Consider the following 18,069-nt stretch of genomic DNA (forward strand, 5'->3'; position numbering starts at 1 on the left):
ATTTGTAGAACGTTTATAAAAAATATATATTGTAAGCGGGCAACAAAGCCTAAGGCACTGTTTGTTTCAGCTTAAGATTATTGTAATCTAGATTATTGAGTCAGATTACTATAAGTTGGATTATAATAAGCCGACATAGAATAAGCACCTTTAGAGTGGATTGTCAGATTATAGTAATTTGGCTTATAGATTGTAGTAATATATCATAATAAGCTATCTGTTTATTTCAATTTACTCATAATAATTTAGATTATAATAATTCTAAGTTGAATCAAATAGGGACTAACTCCCGAGCTAGTAAGACGTTCGCCCAAGCTCTTACTAGCAGCAAGAAGAAGCTCTTCACTGCCCGGGCTTAATGGTATCGCTTGGTACATACTCCATTTCACCAGCAGAAAGCACCCAAATCAGCACCTCGGCATTGGACATTTGGGCTAGTAGCATCCATTTTTAGGGGAGACGAACTAACCATGATTTTTGTCAACTGCTAGTCCCCAACCTGCCGGCGAATGGGTATGGTGAGCCAGTGCCAAATTCCTGAACTGGGCATGCACAAAATGGAACTGAGGGAGAATTCGGTAAAAATGGCCTGGCAACCAGGAAAGTAAATAGCCAAGCTTAGCTTTCTAACGTCCGAGTTTTCAACCGGTGAGACAACGCTGTCACTGAGCAGGAACAGTCCAGATAAGCAGCGCAACGGCTGCTGAACACATCACAGATCGGGCAGGCCTGCATGCAGACAAAATGGGGACAACACAACACAACAAAACACAACACAGACCAGCCCACGCTCTCAACAGCCATCACAGAGAAAAAGTATAGCCAGACAGCACCAGCATGGATGAGAAAAAAGATGACAGATCTATGATCCGGGCAAAGATGGAATAATACAATGAATCAATGATGATGATGACAGCAACATAAAATAAATTAAAAGTAGATGATCTCAGTGGTACAGTACAAGGGCGGGCAGGCAGCAGCTAGCAGAGTCATATCGTGGGCGTAGCAGAGAGAAGAAGAAGAAGAAGAAAGAAACAAAAGAATCCGAGGCATGGCGATCGCTCAATCATCAAATGTGGTTGGGAGAGTGGTAAAGCCAAAGCCAAAGCTAAGGTCCCTCCTCCTCCTCCCTCCCGTCCCGTAAAAGAATCGACGAGCAAAATACAGCGCAAAATGTGGTGGGGCGCACCGGCCGCTGCCATCTGCGTCGTCGTCGTTGCTCACGTCGTTGCACGACGCCGTTTTGCTTAGGCGAGGAGGGCGACGAGGCCGAGCGCCACGGCGCACGCCGACGCGATCGCCTGCACGCTGGTCCTCCCTGCGGCTCCCTGTGCAGTTCACGACAGCCAAGGCATTGACAAGTCAGTCACTGTGCAGTGCTATATCAATGGAGGAGTAATAAAAAAGAAAAATTGCCGCACTAAATACTGTACTGGTAGTACTACTACTACTGCAACAGTGAGTCTGTATAGGTCACATGAGCTGTGTATTTGTAGCCTGTACTAGTATATAGTGCTGGAGCACATGGATCTACTAGCAATTATGGATGATTGTTAATTCGCTAGATAGTACGGTAACAGAGACTTAAAAAGAATGGAATGTTATAATAATCGCTACTTGATGAAATGGTAATGATATGTGCCAGCTAATTACTAGTGGTTGCCAGGGACTGATATGGACTTTTCAAATGAGGCATTAACTACTGTTTTTGTCCGTTGTCCGTGTAACGGCAGGAGACGCACATGCATGCCTGGTCGACATGTCGGGTAATTGGATCTACTACTACTAGGCCACTCCTATTTCACACAGGTTAGGTGACAATTTGCACAACTTTTATGCTAGATTAGTTTAGTACAAAACTGTAACATGCTTAATTAACACGCCACTTGGTAATTAACCTGGACTGTAGCCCCTAATTACTCTAGGTCACTACGTGAAGTGGTAAAAAGTAATTTCTTGGAGTAACTTAGTTGGTTAAGCTCTGTTACAATAGCAGTAGAGGGGCAAATGCATTGAGGTGTGAAATGTACCGTGGAGTCGGCGGCGACACCGTCGCCGGCGGGGCCGGGGGCGTCGGCCGTGGACGAGGCGGCGGGGGCCTTAGCCTTCTTGGAGTGCTTGGGGGACTCGGCGACGGCGACGGGGGCCGGGGCGGGGGCCTTGGAGCTCTTCTTCTTCTTCTTGGATGGCGGGGAGGGCTTCTTCTTCTTGGCCGGCGCCGGCGCGGGTGCGTCGGGCTTGGTGGGGATGGTGGCGGGCGCCTCGGCGGCGGGGGAAGGAGGCGACGCGACGGGAGCCTCGACCGGGGGAGACGAGGCCGGCGGCGGGGTGGCCTTGGCCGCCTTGGGCGCCGGGGCGGGTGCCTTGGTGGACTTGGTGGGTGGCGCTTTGGTCGGAGCCGGGGTGGTGGGCGCCTCGGCGGGGGCCGGGGTGGCGGGGGTGGTCGGCGCCGCGGCGGGCGGGGTGGAGGCGGCGGGCGGGGTGGTGGTGGTGGGCGCCGCGGCGGGCGCGGGCGTCTTCTTGGAGGAGGCCGGTGGCGTGGTGGCCGGCGCCGCGGCGGGGGTGGGGGTCGCCTTCTGCGCGGACGCGGACGCCGCGACGAGGCAGAGCAGCGCGAGGCAGAGTGCGGCTGCGCGCGCCATTGCGGCGGTGGTGGTTTGCTCGGCTCGGTGCGGCGACGGTGGTGGTGGTGGTGGTGGTGGGGAGGAAGCGGGGGGCGGAGAGGGGGATGATAAATAGCGGGAGAAGCGTGGGGGGGGAGAAGGAGAGGAGAAGGGCCGAAGCGGCACAACTGGCAGTGGGCCAGGCAGCGTGGGTGGGTGGGTGGCGTGGCGGGCCGGTTGGTAGAAGGGAACGGAATAGGAATAAGACTTGAGGTACCTTAACTTTTCGACGAATTCGATTTTCGTCCTTCGATCAGAAAACCAGATACCCTCAACTATCAAAACCGGTGTAAATAGGTCCCTCAGCGGTTTCGATGGTGGTTTTGGCTGATGTGGCGCCGACGTGGCCAGTTTGAGTTGGTCATTGTCTTACGTGGCGATGATGTGGCACTAGAAGCAAAATATAAAACTTAAAAATAAAAACAAAAACATGGGGCCCACAAGTCAGTCGGACAAAAGTAAAAATACACATCCTTTCCATCCACGGCGCCTTCTTCTCTCTCCCTCCCGGCCATCCTTCCTCGCCAGCCGGCGAGCGCGCACGGAGAAGGAAAAAGGCGCCGGCCGGCGAGGGGGCCGGAGAGGAGGTGTGGGAGGCCGCGATGCTCGTGGCTTGCGCCGGGAACCCCGCCATCGTGAGATGACTTGCCACCCGGAGACCAGCAAGCTCTACCTCGTCATGGACTATGTCGGCGTGAAGCAGCTGCTCGCCGGCGTGAAGCAACTGCACGCGCGGGGGCCAGGGGGTCATCCACGGCGACATCAAGCCGGGCAACGTCCTCGTCGGCGCCGTTGATGGCTGCGTCAGGATCTGCGACTTGGGCCTCAGCAAGTCGGCCGCGGCACCGCCGCCACAGACGCCGCTAGTCGGCACGCTCTGGTACATGTCGCCAGAGCAGTACGCCAGTACCTCAGCAGAAAATTTTAGCACGAAATCAAGCGAAAAATGCAGCCGCTGCAAAAAATTGAAAGCCCGTTTCTTCCCCGCGGTCGCACGCCACACCGGGGCGGCTTCCCCCATGGAGGAGCGCACATGAACACAGAACACCGAACACGGCCGGCCGCCGGGCGGACTTGTCGTAGCACGTGCTCTGTGTCCTCTTCCACTCTGCATCTGGCCGCCGGCTCGAGCTCACCAATCGAGGAGCACCATCGTCTCATCGAGCTGTGGCGGTACGATGGCCAGCTTGGCCTCGTGGGCTTGGTGCTACTCTGGCCGGATCTCGACAAGAATATTAGACGGAGCTCTAACGCCGCGAGGAGGGTGAGATCGAGCATTGAGGCCGATGGCGTCGCGGAAGAGGAGGAGCTCGCGCTCTCTGGCTCCCACCTCTCCTCCATGCGCGGGCGGCCACAACGGCTGCCGTCTTCCCGCAGCTCCCGCTGTCGACTCCGCATCGCCTGGGGGCCAGCCTTCGAGACTCCGCTTCCGCTGCCGATGCCCAGTTCCTCTCCGCCGGTCGCCACAGCTAGGTCCACCTCCCGCCGCCCCTACCTCTTCCGTCCACAGCCGCCAGAGCCGAGCCTCCGCCGTCGCGCGCGTCGCGAGAAAGGAGAGGGAAGAGAGTTGAAGAGAGAGGGAGATGGGGAGATGAGGAAGAAGAGGAGGCTGAGAATGACAGGTGGGGGCCACGTGGGCCCCACCTTTTTAAAATTAATTTTTGGGTGAAACTGATATGTGGGTCCCACGAGATTTATTATTTTTCCAGCTCACATTGCCACGTAAGTGCCATGTCAATGCCACATCAGCCAAAACCACCATCCAAACCGCTGAGGGACCTCATCTGCACTGGTTTTGACAGTTGAGGGACCAGTTGTAACTGGTTTTTTTGGTTGAAGGACGAAAATCGGATTCGTCGACAAATTAAGGGACCTTAGATGAACTTAACGCGTTCGTTCACGTGGCTCGCTGGGCCGCACCGCGCGCGCGGCGAGAAGCTTGTACGGTACGGTACGGCGCTGTCTGCGTAGTGGGCCAGTACAAGACGGCCCACAAGAGGGGTTTGGCCCGTTGGCCTCTGCGCGGAAGGCCGTTGGGGTGGTGGGGACGCCTGAAGGAGAGATGTTGTTTTTTCTTTTACTACGGAACTAGCTATACATTTATTATGCACATACATAAATACTAGTACAAGGATAATCATAGTTTATAGTGTAACTAAAATACAATTTGTATCTACCTTTCAAAAATCCCACGGTAAAATGTTATTTTTGCGCCCCGGAAGTCGTAAGACCGAATCTTCTCACCCATGCGCACACTATTATTTTTTTCATCCCAACTTACACAAATCTTGAAATAAATCTTACCGTTTAAAATTATATGAAAGTTACATATATAAAAATTATGAGCATTATAGTTACATATAATTATACTACACAATTATATTGTATTTACATTTAACAGATTTTTAATAAATATATAGCAAAATCGTTTTACTACTAACGTTTTACAGCACGTTGGATGGGTTTGATTTTGATTAGCGGAGAAGGGAGATATGTTAGACGTTGCAGGGACTAGTGGGCTTATAGGCGGCTATAGGTGACTGGGCCGAAACTTTTCAGGACAGATAATCGTGAAGTGGGCTGGCCCGAGATATTAGCAGTCAGCTTTGGGTTTGTTTGCAACGGGCGCATTTTCCTTTGACAAAACAGTTACTCCTTTTCTGAAGAATAAAAGAATCAGAGCTTTTTTTGGTGTTTGTGTTTTGGTTCGAGTTCGTTTAAGATTCTGAAATTTGCTCGAATTGCAGCTAAGCAGCTCGTCAGGAGTTGACAAGTATGGTGATCAAAAGAAACGAGCAGAATTAGCACATTCTTGATCCAACCAAAGTGCCAAACCACCAGAGGCTGCCAATCACAAGTGCAGTAGCATGTGACATTTTCGTCAAAAGACTGCTTTGGAAGTGAAATAGTGGCAAGGTCAAACTAAACTTTACTGCTCAGAGGAATAAAGGGTAAAAACCATGTTGATGGAACGGCAAATTTAACAGACACTCCTCTCATGCATGTACACAGTTGCAGTTGCTAGAATGACAAGTTCACAAGACACGCTAAAGTTCAGTGCAGTTTCCCAAAACTGAAGCATATGCAGTGCATCTTCAGTCTTTGTACGCAGTCTAGCTATGCCGAAAAATGTTCCGTGGGTTATTCTATGAGCTTGTTTCCATCAAAGCTGACAGATTTGAAGTTTCATCAGAAACAACTGGTGCACCGTTTCTTTCAAAAAAAAGTGCAGCATATTTGAACAGAACGTCTTCAGATATTAGCATTATTACCCTTGTTTGATTAGAAGGCATTGATCGTACTTGGAGAAGCTTTGTAAGAAAGGCTAATGCCGAGCACTAGACTTGTGGGACTTATATACTAAAGCAGCTTTAGATCAAGATGTGCCCGTCCTGAAATCCGGCTTTGGTCTAATCAAAACAAAGGTGTAACAACCGAAAAGAACACAAAAGATGATTGGCTTATATCAGATCAAGTGAAGCTTCCGCTGCTTTTTATGTTCCAAAGATCGCTTGCTTCCAACAGAACAGACATTGTCCAACTTCTGAAGCAACGTTTTCAGAGTTCAGGTCTACTCCTACTACTGATCTACTACAAGACTATAAAGCCGGAGATGCAGCATTGCATGTCATTTGGCTGTGATTATTAAGATAATACAGCACGGGAGATCTATGTATTAGTTCTGCAAACTTCAAACAATGAATCCACTTGGCTAGGTAAGGTAACAAAGAAAATTACAGTAGAAAACAATATGCAACATGAGCAGCATAAGATCTACTCCTACATAACCGGTTAAAATAAAACTAGCCAGTAGCTGCAGAAACAAAGGAACAGCTAATATGGCCAGAAGAAGTAGGGCCAAATCATTTGGTCCTTAGCGCCTTTGTGGCCCATGGAAAGCTGACACAAAAACATTTAGATTCCGCACATCACAGTGCATCGGTCCGAGTGAAGCAAATTGCTGCGAAATTTGTTTTCACATGCAAATTTTGTGACATTGCTCCTTGGCAAGATTATGTGGGGTTCCCCTGACGCTGATGGATATCTACGCAACCCATGCATCACGAATCAGAGTATAGGAGACACCTGGTAAATTGGTGATGCCACAAGCAGCATCGCAGAAATGCCAATCTCATCCTGCAAAATCCTGCAGCTATGCTCCAACAGCATTTTGCAGAGGGTGCCGAATATCTGGTCGATGAACACTACACAAAGCTTTGGTAGTAGTAATATAATACTAAAAAAAATGCACCTGCAGATAGGGCCATAGGGGGATATGGTTTGCAGATGATAACCTGAATTGCTAATCATAAACTTAGAAGGTGCATATGTGCAATGCAACACGACCGAATGATTGCATTAAACAGGATTAGCATGCGTTGGATGGCAATAATACTAGCAGAGTGCCATGCTGTGTGTTCATCTTTCTCCACGGTATCTCTCTCGTCTCTGCACTAGTAGGCACCATTGATTGGAATCAACACACGAGGGAGAGTTGAAAGGAGGCTGGAATTGAATACAAGAGACAAAAGTTTGAGCTATATTTGCACTGGAATTGGAGACTACAATGATTCCAAGCTAGGAATGCTACACCAAATGTTGCTCCTATCACTATTCTAGTGTTTTTGTTTTTAAATTTTCAGCCCAAGGTGTTAAACAATAGGCATGAGTGTATAAAACAAGTATAGGTAGTCCATAAATCTACCCCCATAAATCAATGGCAACAACTTGCCTTTGTAAATAATAAACCTCACTTCCACATTAACAAAGTCAGCTTAAGAAGTTTCACTCAGGTTTCTACTTGATCATGACATACACATTGCTTCATCGCAGCATGTGTGGTCATTTATAACCAATCTAGAAGCTTAAAGCAAGTATATATATTTTTTGACTTCGCATATTGAAAAAAATGCTGAATTACACGTATAAGTACTAAATCAGCCAATACAACAATTCTCATGTGCTGCTCCCGTCAGCTGTCGCCCATCGTCGACCTCGAATGGTGCAAAGTTGTCAAGAGCATCTTTTTTGGACCAGCTGTCGAGAAAAATAAGGGAAACAGTTTGCTCTTTAGTTTGTGTGTTATGTCACTATCTCTCGAAAGATTATATTCATAAAATACTTCAAAAGGAAACTATAATTCAGAAAGTACTGCTGAAATGTGGGAGTGACTAATGAGGTGCCTAAATGCATTCGGTATGTTTCCAGATTGATAATCCTTTGGTTTTCTACAGGAGAAAATTGTATGTAACAATTTTCAAGAGTTGTTCCTTTATTCGTCTCCAAATATAATAAATTTTGTTTCAAAATACATTTACTTCTAAGTACCAAGAGCATTTGTGGTGATAAAATATCTAAATTACTCCTTACCTTCACAACCCCTTCCACCAATTAACTAGGAGCAGAGGTGGAGGCAAAAAAACTTATATGCCAAGACTGAGCTAATAAAGTCTCAACATATTTCAGAATTTATATGGTGCTTCTATAGAATTTAAATGGGGATTAAGGAGCTAAGCCTAGATCTCAAGCCCTAGCTATCCTAAGCCTAGCCCCGCGCCTGACTAGGAGTCTATGACAATTAACGAGGGACAATATTGTGTTTTTACATATATCTTCATAATCTCAAAAAGAAACCCTCGGATATTTTAGGACAGGGGACTATATAATTTCCTTTATAAAAAAAATGTCAAGTAGATTTGATGCCACGAGGATATCTCATGTACAAAAATGTTATTGCAAGCATGAAATTCTAAGAAATTCCAATACCCTCAAATTGTCCACCACATCAAAATGAGCATCATATGGAATTTTTTTTCCCTAGGATACCGCGATTTGAAGACGGGAAAATGGACATCGAACTTAAAAAGGAACCCAAGGAATTTTACAAGAAATTGGATTGGTTAATTTTCTTTAAGTTTTCCTCAAAATTCAGGCCCTGAGTTTTCTAGCTTTCTAAATTCTAATCATACCCTCAGATTACACTCATTGTCTACGTGACTCCTATGTGACCCTGGCAAGCCAAAAGGGAGCAGCAAATTTGCGAGAAATTCACCGATCCGGGCAAAAGTTGGCGAGACAAGGCAGCATCATCATACCAGTCACCAACAGGGCAGCGTGCTCTTCTACCGAGGCCACAATAATGTGCTTGCTCAAACCAGCTCCCGTATAGCTGACTTTCTGTAGCATCATTCCCAGCTCCTTCTCCCCTTTGCACCTTCATTTTTCACCGTCACTCACACAAAGCTCATACATATTGTTCCACGAGCTAAGCGGCTGATGAAAATTTAGACTAGTTAGGTTTCCCAACTTTTATCTTCTAGTTTAATTTTCAAAACTTGGATGAGAATTTGAGTCGTTTAAAGGAGTCGGGAGATTTCCAGGGAAACTAAATCCGCAAAAGACCCTCCAAATAAGGTATCCCAGTGAGATGCAGATGCAATGATGCGCGTAAAACCCTTTTCATTTTCCTGCATCAACCATCGGCAAGCTGCTGCAGAGGCCGGGTGAAAACGGTCACGGAAATTCCCGATCGACCGAGCACCGTTTTTGTATAAGGGGTACTGTTTCCGACCGTACGTACCATTTTTGTTATTTTTAAAATTTATCTTTTCGTAATTTTTTTCATCGTATTAATGTCAATACAAACTAGTTTAAATAATAAATATGATTAATTACCGACCGATCGATCATCATTTCTAAAGAGATGCTACCGATTCCGACCGTTTTCACCCTGGGTGGCGAAACAAAGCCTTACCACTACTTCACCATGGTCGTCTCCCTCGGTCAACAAAGGTGAAAAAAGAACAATGGGAGCCCTACACGTCACAGAGTAGATGACACCAGCTACCACCTTGACCTGAAAGTGGGCCCTACCGGCTCTCTGTTGACCAGTCAACGCATGAGGGCCCTTGATCGATGGATCAACTGAAATGGAGGCAGTACGTAGTAGTAGGAGTAGTACACAGTCATCAGGTGACCGGGCTGCCTGCCTGCCTGCTGGTGAATGGTGGCGATGCGCCACTGATCCGGAAGCATCCGATGCTAGGTGCACTGCAGAAGTACAGCGAGCAGTGGCTGCCAAGATACAACTTGGTTAACTTGCAAGCGAGACCAGCATTAACATGTACTCCTACACTAATAGAGCAGCTCGTGGACGGTGACTTGAGCTAAACACGCATGCTAGATCTGGGAAGGATTCAGCATGAAGACAAGAAAAACAGTGGAGTTTTCAGCTAAGCAAGCAGCAAAACACACATCAGCATTAGTGGTAGTAGCAGCATGCAGTACTAGGAATCAGGCATCATCTTTCAAGTGCCACCACAACCAAGAAAATTTGCAGTAACATGAAAGGTCAGGTGATCTCAAATTAGTACAGCTCTGATTTTTCTGAAGGCCTACAAGAGGAGTAGTAGGGGTTCAGTAAAAAAGGTTACACTAAAAACTTCTGCATTCAGAGGATAAAAGATCCATCTCAGAGGCCATAAAAGTGAGGAAACACGAGTGGCCTGATGAGAGTGAAGAACATTTATGCTCCTATTTACAGATTTCACGGTGGAAAATTGAAGTAGAGGCAGCTAGGAGTAGCTAATATTTGCTGAATATACTTGCTCATTTGGAAATGAGGAGGATTAAACTCTACTGGTATGAACAATTTTTTGGGCTTTGGTTTAATTTCACTCCAAGAAATGCAGCTACTAGCTATAGTAAACAACAACACTAACAGCCTCGCCGTCACACTTCCACTCTCCACATGATCTTGTCGCCGCGGCGGCCGACGTTGGCGCCGCCGGCATTGTGGTGGGGAGGCGCGCGGTCCACGGCGGCGACGCGCGCCGGGTGCCTGGCGCGCTCGCCGTGCGGCGCCGCGGCCGGCGGCGGCAGCTCGCAGGACTCGCCGACGGGGCCGGAGCGGATGTCGGCGGGCGGGATGAAGCAGTCGACGGACAGGCCGGGGACGTTGAACGCCACCTCCTCGATGCTCCAGGCCTCCTCCATCCGCGTCTTGGTGTGGCTCATGGCGGCCTCGCCGAAGCGGAACAGCGTGACGGCGGAGCGCCCCGCGTGCGCGATCATGATGCCCTCGACGGGGCGGTAGTCCTCCAGCGCGGAGCTGATGGTGGTCTCCCAGTAGACGGCGTCGCCGCCGGAGTGCGGCTGGATGCGGGTGAGGTGGGAGTCCTCGATGTGCACGATCAGGCCGGTGCGCTGGCTGAAGTAGCCGAACAGGACGTGCCGGATGATCTCCGCCGGCCCCTCGCTCCGCTGCTTCAGCGTCTGCGGGTCGGCCGACAGCTTGAGGATGAAGCAGTCCTCGCCGTTCACCTTCTTCTCGCCGACGCACCGCGCCTCCGCGAACAGCCCCGCCGTCGTCAGCGGATCGAGCCCCTGCATCGTCGCAAGCAATGGCGAGAACACGCCGGTGAGGGTGATTGAGATGGGTGGGTCGGCTAGGCCAGATCTAGCGGCGGTGAGGTGTCCGGACCTGGAGGACGCGGCGGAGCGGGCGCACGGGGCCCTTGGCGGCGTGGGCGCCGAGCCACGGCGTGTGGCGCCAGACGAGGCGGCCGTTGGATCCCGCGTGCACCTTGCTGCCGCCGACGGCGAGCTCGACGTACCACATGTCGGGCGCCATCTGCCAGAGGACGAAGCCCCCCTGCTCGACGGAGGCGGCGCCGCGGCCGCTGGGCCCGCGGTTCTTGACGACGCGCGTCGCGGTCTCGAACTCGGACGCCACCATCCGCACCTTGCCCATGGCGTACGCGTTCCGCACCGACTGCAGCAGCCGGTAGCCGCCCGACGCCGCCATGTACTGCTGCAGGATGTACTGCGCCGACGACGACTCCTGCATTTTTCACAGCCATGAATGAACCACATCGATCTCCTACCTAGAAGCGAAGCAAACAAACAAGCAGGTGAAGCAAGAACTGCGCCGTACAATGGGGGTCCCCTTGATGGAGAGGAGAGGCAGGGGATCTGCTAGCTTCGAAGGGATGGGGGCCAGCGGCGCGCCCATGACGCCGAGGAGGAGGCGGAGGTCGGAGCGGCGGAACGAGTCGCCCGAACCCCCGGGACTGGCGGCGGCGGCGGCGGCGGCGGACGACGCCACGGACGGCGTGCGCGCCAGCTGGCCGCGGACCCATCGGCCGAACCCCTCCCGCCGCGCCGACTCCTCCCCGCCGGCGAAGTCCCCCCCGGCGGCGAGGCGCTCCGGGTCGGGCCCCTCAATGAGGGGCGCGAGGGCCTCCCCTCCGGGCCGCAGGCTCCCCGACCGCGAGATGAGCGGCTCCGCGAAGTACTGCTGCAGCAGCTTCTCCGGCGGCGGCTGCTGCTGCTTCTCCTTGCGGCGGCGCGGGATCAGCATCCTCCCCGGCGACGCGCTCCTCGCCGGCGACTTCCCCCGCGACCTCGCCGGCGACAGCCCGCGCACCACCTCCTCCTTCAGCGCCGCGAAGAACCCCTGCTTCCTCTCCTTCTCCATCGCCCAAGAATCACAAACAATGCAGCCGCCTCAAAGAAAAACCCAAGAAAGCTTCCGCCTCCCCGGACAAAGACTGCCACTGCCGACCTTGCTTCAAGACGAGGGCATGGAGAGTACGGCGCGAGGAGTGGAGTAGAAGGTGAGCTCGCTCGCTCGCTCGCTGGCTAGCTGGAGTGGAAGCAAGCGAGCTTAGCTAGCGGAGTGCGAGAGGTAGAAGGCGATGTGGGCGGAAATGGAAAAGCAGCCGCACAAAAGAACAAAAGATAAAGAGGAGATGAGAGGGGGAGGAAACCGTTTGACGTGAGAGCGCAGGGGAGAAAGGGAAAGCGGCGAGGTGGTATGTCGGAAAGAGAGAAAAATAAATCAAAATACGGGTACTTTTGACAAAATAATAATCAAAGCATGTTCACTTGCTTCATGTTACTGTAGATGTTTGGGTCTGAATTTTTGGTCAGGTTCATGGGACGAGGATGATCCGTAGAGAACACAGCACGTTTTCGACCAGGATTTGATCATTTGATGTGTGGGGGGAAACATGTGGGGTTTTGTAGCGTCAGTTGTTGATTTTTGCCTCGTTGGAATTCCCATGGTTGATTGATTGCCGGACTGCGTGATTTCGGGCTCCAAATAGGTACATGCATATGCCGCCAAGTCGCCAAGGCGAGAGGTAGTAGGTAAAACACGAAGTTTCAAAATCAGTTTGTAAACCTCGTTGGTTTAAGCCCCAATTGTGTGCTAGTACTAGCTTTATCGAGACTAGCACGCTTTGGAGGCGGAGAGAACGCTGTCAAAAAGCTTCTCCACTGTCTTCAGTGCTTGTAACCGCTCTACCTGACCCGATGCCGTACTCAACCCACATCCTATAGGTGCTCTGTATTCCTTCTCAGTTCCATAATGTAATGCGTTATTCTATCGGTTCCATGGGCCATGATTTTCCATCAGCATCTTTGGTATCTCACTCAACTCATAATGACACCGGGCAATCATGTAATGTTCGTGATAATGAAGGTTGCTTTTCCCCGTGTTGTAAACAGTGTGGCTGATGGCCACTCAGCCAGCCAGCCTTGCCCCAGCGGAAACGGAGCCACCCGGTGAGGGAAGGAAGGTCCCGGGCCCCGCCTCACGCCTGCTCCAACGTGCAACTATCGCTTTCCGCTGGTCCCAGCACCGTGCCGCCGAATCATGGAGGAGTAGTAGGAGTAGTGTGTGTGGCTACCGGGCGCGATGCGTGCGAGTGTGGCGGGAACGCCGGGAACCCGTCCCGTGCAGCGGCGCGCGGCAACCAACGGGCAGAAGGGCAGAAACGCGCGACCGCTCGCTGCTGGTGCCGCATTGCAACGGGCGCGCGGACACGTGACGCGCGCGGCTCGCGCGAGGGGACGAGCAGCCGTTGGGTTGGGTTGGGCCGTGCGGCGCGCTGCTCGCTGCGGGCGGGCGCGGCTTGACCGAGTCGGGGTCGGCGGGAGCGGCGGGCGGGGGGCGGGGGCACGTGAGCGGGGGGGCATCAGATCGGAGCCCCGCCGATCACGGGAGGCGATGGCAGTAATCGCTGCCTGCTAGTGCTAGTGCATCAGGCCGTACTGTGGTAGATAGAGGCGGAGGCGACGTGCATCAAGGGGTGTTTACATGGAGCTAACTTTTTTTTAGTCCATGTCACGTCGAATGTTTGACGCTAATTTGGAGTATTAAATATAGACTAATAAAAAAACTAATTTCATAAATAAGAGCTAATCATCTGCGAGACGAATTTTTTAAGCCTAATTAATTCATAATTATGAAAAGTTTACTGTAGCATCACATTGTTAAATCATGGCGTAATTAGACTTAAAAGATTCGTCTCGCGAATTAGTCTAAGGTTATAGAATGGGTTTTGTAATTACTGTATGTTTAATACTCTAAATTAGTGTCCAAACATTCGATGTGACAGGGACTTGGAATAAGTCTATGTTTCCCAAACACTTTCTCAGGCACTCAGAGCCAGACTAATAATACAACCGACCGGTTAGCTATAAGGTTATTTGTAGTTTTCTCTCGGCCTATCCATATAATAGGTTAGTCTTTACAATTAATATAGGACCCACTTATCTCTCTCACAGAGTTTCTTGATTCTTGTGTTTAAGCCGACTGTAAGTTTACAAACTGCTTCTTCTCTCTCCTCTCTTCTCTTCTCTCCTTCATCTTAACATTTAGCCGGCTTATAGTCTACTATTATACTTGCTCTTACAGGGTGAGTAGGTTGGCTAATACTGCTTTTTTTTTACCTTGCAATCGTTTTTTCCCCTCTTCTGTGTGGATATCACAGGGCATGCGGTGGTTGTATGCCACGGATATTGCAGGGGCGATTTTTTTTTTCCCTATCATGCAGGACATGACATGTTGTCAACCGATTGTGCAACAGAAACCCAGCTCAGAGCTATAAACTGTAGTACAGTACGAGGGTGACAGTTTGGTCTTTGGTGCAGTGACTAGTGAGTACTCGTAACTCTTTACTAATTGCATTTCCATTATATATTCATGTGCTTAGGCATTGATCGTAATTGTGTACAGTTTACTCATCTGTCAGTCACTGCTACTACAAATTGCAGTACCGCATAAGATATGTATACTTTTGGCATTGCTTAGGGCTCATTCGGTTCATAGGATTTTTAAAACATAGGAATACTAGAGGAATACAATGGCAAACCTATGGATTGAAAAACACATGAAGTTTTCCTATGTTGTTGAGCAAGCCAACCAAAGAAATGCAAACATTAGGTTGGAGTAGATATTTTTTCCTATGTTTTTCCTTCAAAAGTAGAGGAATGGAAAACTTTCCTATAGTTTTCCTATGGTGCATTCCTATGAAACGAATGGTAGTTTAAAACACATTCCTCTTCTTATGCTTTTCCTTTACAGTTCCTTCGAAAGGAATTAGCCTTTTGCCCTTCGCTCCAAGCTTACTAAAGGATAAAGGTATATAAACTCTAATATGAGATAGTGATTTGTAATGCTATTATAGTACATGATACTCATAGTTGTGCCACAACAGGTTGCGCTATGACAAGATTGCTATAAGGACACTAGTTACAACTATTACTTCTTTTTATTTCAGCCCTTTATTTCCTGCATGGTAGCCCTTCTCACCTTTTTATTAACAAATAAGCTAAAAATTTTATGGTTTAGACCTTATAACATAAAAAAAAAAGTTACGTACATGCCCCTAACCTACCGATGGATCTACTTGTTAGCCAGCCTATCATTTTTTTCCTTCCTCATCACCCTCTCTCCCTCCATAAAATTTTGGCTACAAAGAGGCGGAAATAGAGTTCGATCCATCTTGTCAAAATTTTAGTATTACCAAAACTTGATAAGATTTATTTTGGCTACAATATGAACAGGCTCTACGAATGTTGATATTTTCCTGCACATGCATCAATGCATCATCAGCGCTCGTCCCAATTCGTTCTACTTATCCAGCCCAATGTAAAAAAGGCCCATTAATTCAGGTAAACCGTGGGCCGTCTCACTCGAGCCGCACCCCGTTTGCAACCGAGAATGCTGTTTGGCGATCGATTGCCCCGGGATGGGGGCAGCGATCGATCCTCTCCCCCCTCCCTCACTCCACCCCTCCACCGGTTTCCTTTTCTGGCACCGCATTACTTTTCTATTTTCGTAAATTTATACACCTAAAGTTTATACACCTCAAGTTTACACTTCTATAGTTTAGAGACCAAAAGTTTATAAGTCAAAAGTTTATATATCCGATTCAAATTTGAATTTGAATTAAAATATTTTTTTATATATGGTATTTCTATACATCTAAAGTTTATACACCTAAAGTTTATGGACCTAAAGTTTATAAGTCAAAAGTTTATATACCTGTTTCAAATTTGAATTTGAATTATATCTGATTCAAATTTGAATTTAAATTCAAATATTTTCTATATATAGTATTTCTATACATCTAAAGTTTATACACCTAAAGTTTATAGATCCAAAGTTTATAAGTCAAAAGTTTATATACCCGATTTAAATTTGAATTTGAATTATATCTAATTCAAATTTGAATTTGAATTCAAATATTTTCTATATATAATATTTCTATACATCTAAAGTTTATACACCTAAAATTTATAGACCCAAAGTTTATAAGTCAAAAGTTTACATACCCGATTCAAATTTGAATTTGAATTCAAATTTTTTATATATAGTATTTCTATACATAAATTTTTCTAAATTTTGTTTTTTTTAAAAAATTGTGTGGTGTACTGTAGTAGAAAGAGAAGAAGGGGAGGAGGAAGGGGGAGAACAGGAGGAGAGGCAAACCGATCGCTGCACGATCGCCCTGGGAACGATCGCCCATTAGCCTCCCCCGTTGGCAACTCCGTGTCGCTTCCACCATGGCGAATTGGCGATTCGCTCCACCCGTCACGGCACGGTAGCAGTGTAGCACCACGCCACGGCGATCGATCGAGCCGTTGCGAACTGCACTTGCCGCGTCTGTGCGCACCTCTAGCACAGTGAAGCTGCCGCTGTACGTGTTCGTTCAAAACCAATGCGGCATCGTGGGCTTCGTGGCCGTGGCGGACCGGCCGCCGATGCCGCTGCTGCCTACTCTATCTGTCGAAAAAAAAAAACAAAACTTAGATTTTCGTGTCCAACATTTTATTGTTTGTTTTATATAATTTTTTTTATAATTAGTATTTTTATCGTTGTTAGATGATAAAACATGATTAATATTTATGGATAACCCATTTTTTTTCTGAGGGAGTACTTCCCTGACACGGTCGGCTTTGAGCCGGACACAGGCACACTGCTAGTACTGCGACTGAGCCACCTCCGTACTCCGTCGTACATACACTACACTACTCCCTCCGTCTAAAAAAAAGACAAACTCTGAGTTTTCGTGTGCAATTTTGACCGTCCGTCTTATATAATTTTTTTTATAATTCGTATTTTCATTGTTGTTAGATGATAAAACATGATTAATATTTTATGCGTGACTTGTCTTTTTAATTTTTTTCATAATTTTTTCAAATAAGACGGACGGTCGTTGGGCATGGAAAGCAGAGTTTGTCTTTTTTTTTTGGACGGAGGGAGTGAGTTTGTCTTTTTTTTTTTTTTGACGGAGGGAGTAGTTTCTGGAGACCGTAGAGCGGAGAGTATTCGTCTGCATAAACCGTAGTAGTTTCATGGAGTACTTGAGGGTGTGTTTAGTTGGGGAAAAGGAAATTTTTGGTGTCACATCGAACGTTTGACCGGATGTCAGAAGGGGTTTTCGGACACGAATGAAAAAACTAATTTCAGAACTCACCTGGAAACCGCGAGACGAATTTTTTGAGACTAATTAAGCCGGTATTAGCACATGTGGGTTACTGTAGCACTTATGGCTAATCACGGACTAATTAGACTTAAAAGATTCGTCTCACGATTTCCCCCATAACTGTGTAATTAGTTTTTCTTTTTATCTATATTTAATGCTTCATGCATGTGTCCAAAGATTCGATGTGATGTTTTTGAAAAAAAAATTTTGGGAACTAAACGGGCCCTAAATTGAACAGCGCGGTAGGCAGCCCATTTGTCCCGTAAACTCGGCGATGTAACAAAAATGAGGCTCTCATAGGGAATACATCCAATCACACAACCTTTCCATGTACACCAACTAGCAAATGTCACAAAAAATTCTATAAAAAATTATACATTTACACCTAATAGAATTACTCCAAAGTCTTATATTTAAATTCATTATATTTTAGCTATATAAAAAACGAAAATCTGACAATTTTATCTTTTTTCAGGCTAAAATATAATGAATTTAAAAACAAGATTTCACACGTAGGTGTAATATTATTGGAAATATGTGCCTAATTTTTCTAAAATTTAATATGATATTTGTTAGTTGGTGTATAGGATATATTCCTCTGATATATTGCCATAACTAGCTAGATA

The 18,069-nt window shown here is 47.7% G+C and overlaps 2 protein-coding genes across 2 annotated transcripts; both read right to left on the reverse strand.

The window, feature by feature from the left end:
* Positions 1-840: 840 nt before the first annotated feature.
* On the reverse strand, positions 841-2,700 carry LOC9271441 (arabinogalactan protein 1-like). The gene is made up of 2 exons (XM_015789202.3): positions 2,031-2,700; positions 841-1,328 (listed from the first exon to the last, which is right to left on the reverse strand). Exons 1-2 carry the CDS (start codon positions 2,640-2,642, stop codon positions 1,248-1,250), a joined length of 693 nt encoding a protein of 230 aa, XP_015644688.1. The 5' UTR covers positions 2,643-2,700; the 3' UTR covers positions 841-1,247.
* A 7,247-nt stretch (positions 2,701-9,947) lies between these two features.
* LOC4343777 (uncharacterized) lies at positions 9,948-12,406 on the reverse strand. The gene is made up of 3 exons (XM_015789844.3): positions 11,599-12,406; positions 11,146-11,505; positions 9,948-11,048 (listed from the first exon to the last, which is right to left on the reverse strand). Exons 1-3 carry the CDS (start codon positions 12,139-12,141, stop codon positions 10,395-10,397), a joined length of 1,557 nt encoding a protein of 518 aa, XP_015645330.1. The 5' UTR covers positions 12,142-12,406; the 3' UTR covers positions 9,948-10,394.
* Positions 12,407-18,069: the final 5,663 nt, after the last annotated feature.

Source organism: Oryza sativa, chromosome 7 (genome assembly GCF_034140825.1).
Source record: "Oryza sativa Japonica Group chromosome 7, ASM3414082v1".
NCBI classification, from domain to species: domain Eukaryota; kingdom Viridiplantae; phylum Streptophyta; class Magnoliopsida; order Poales; family Poaceae; genus Oryza; species Oryza sativa.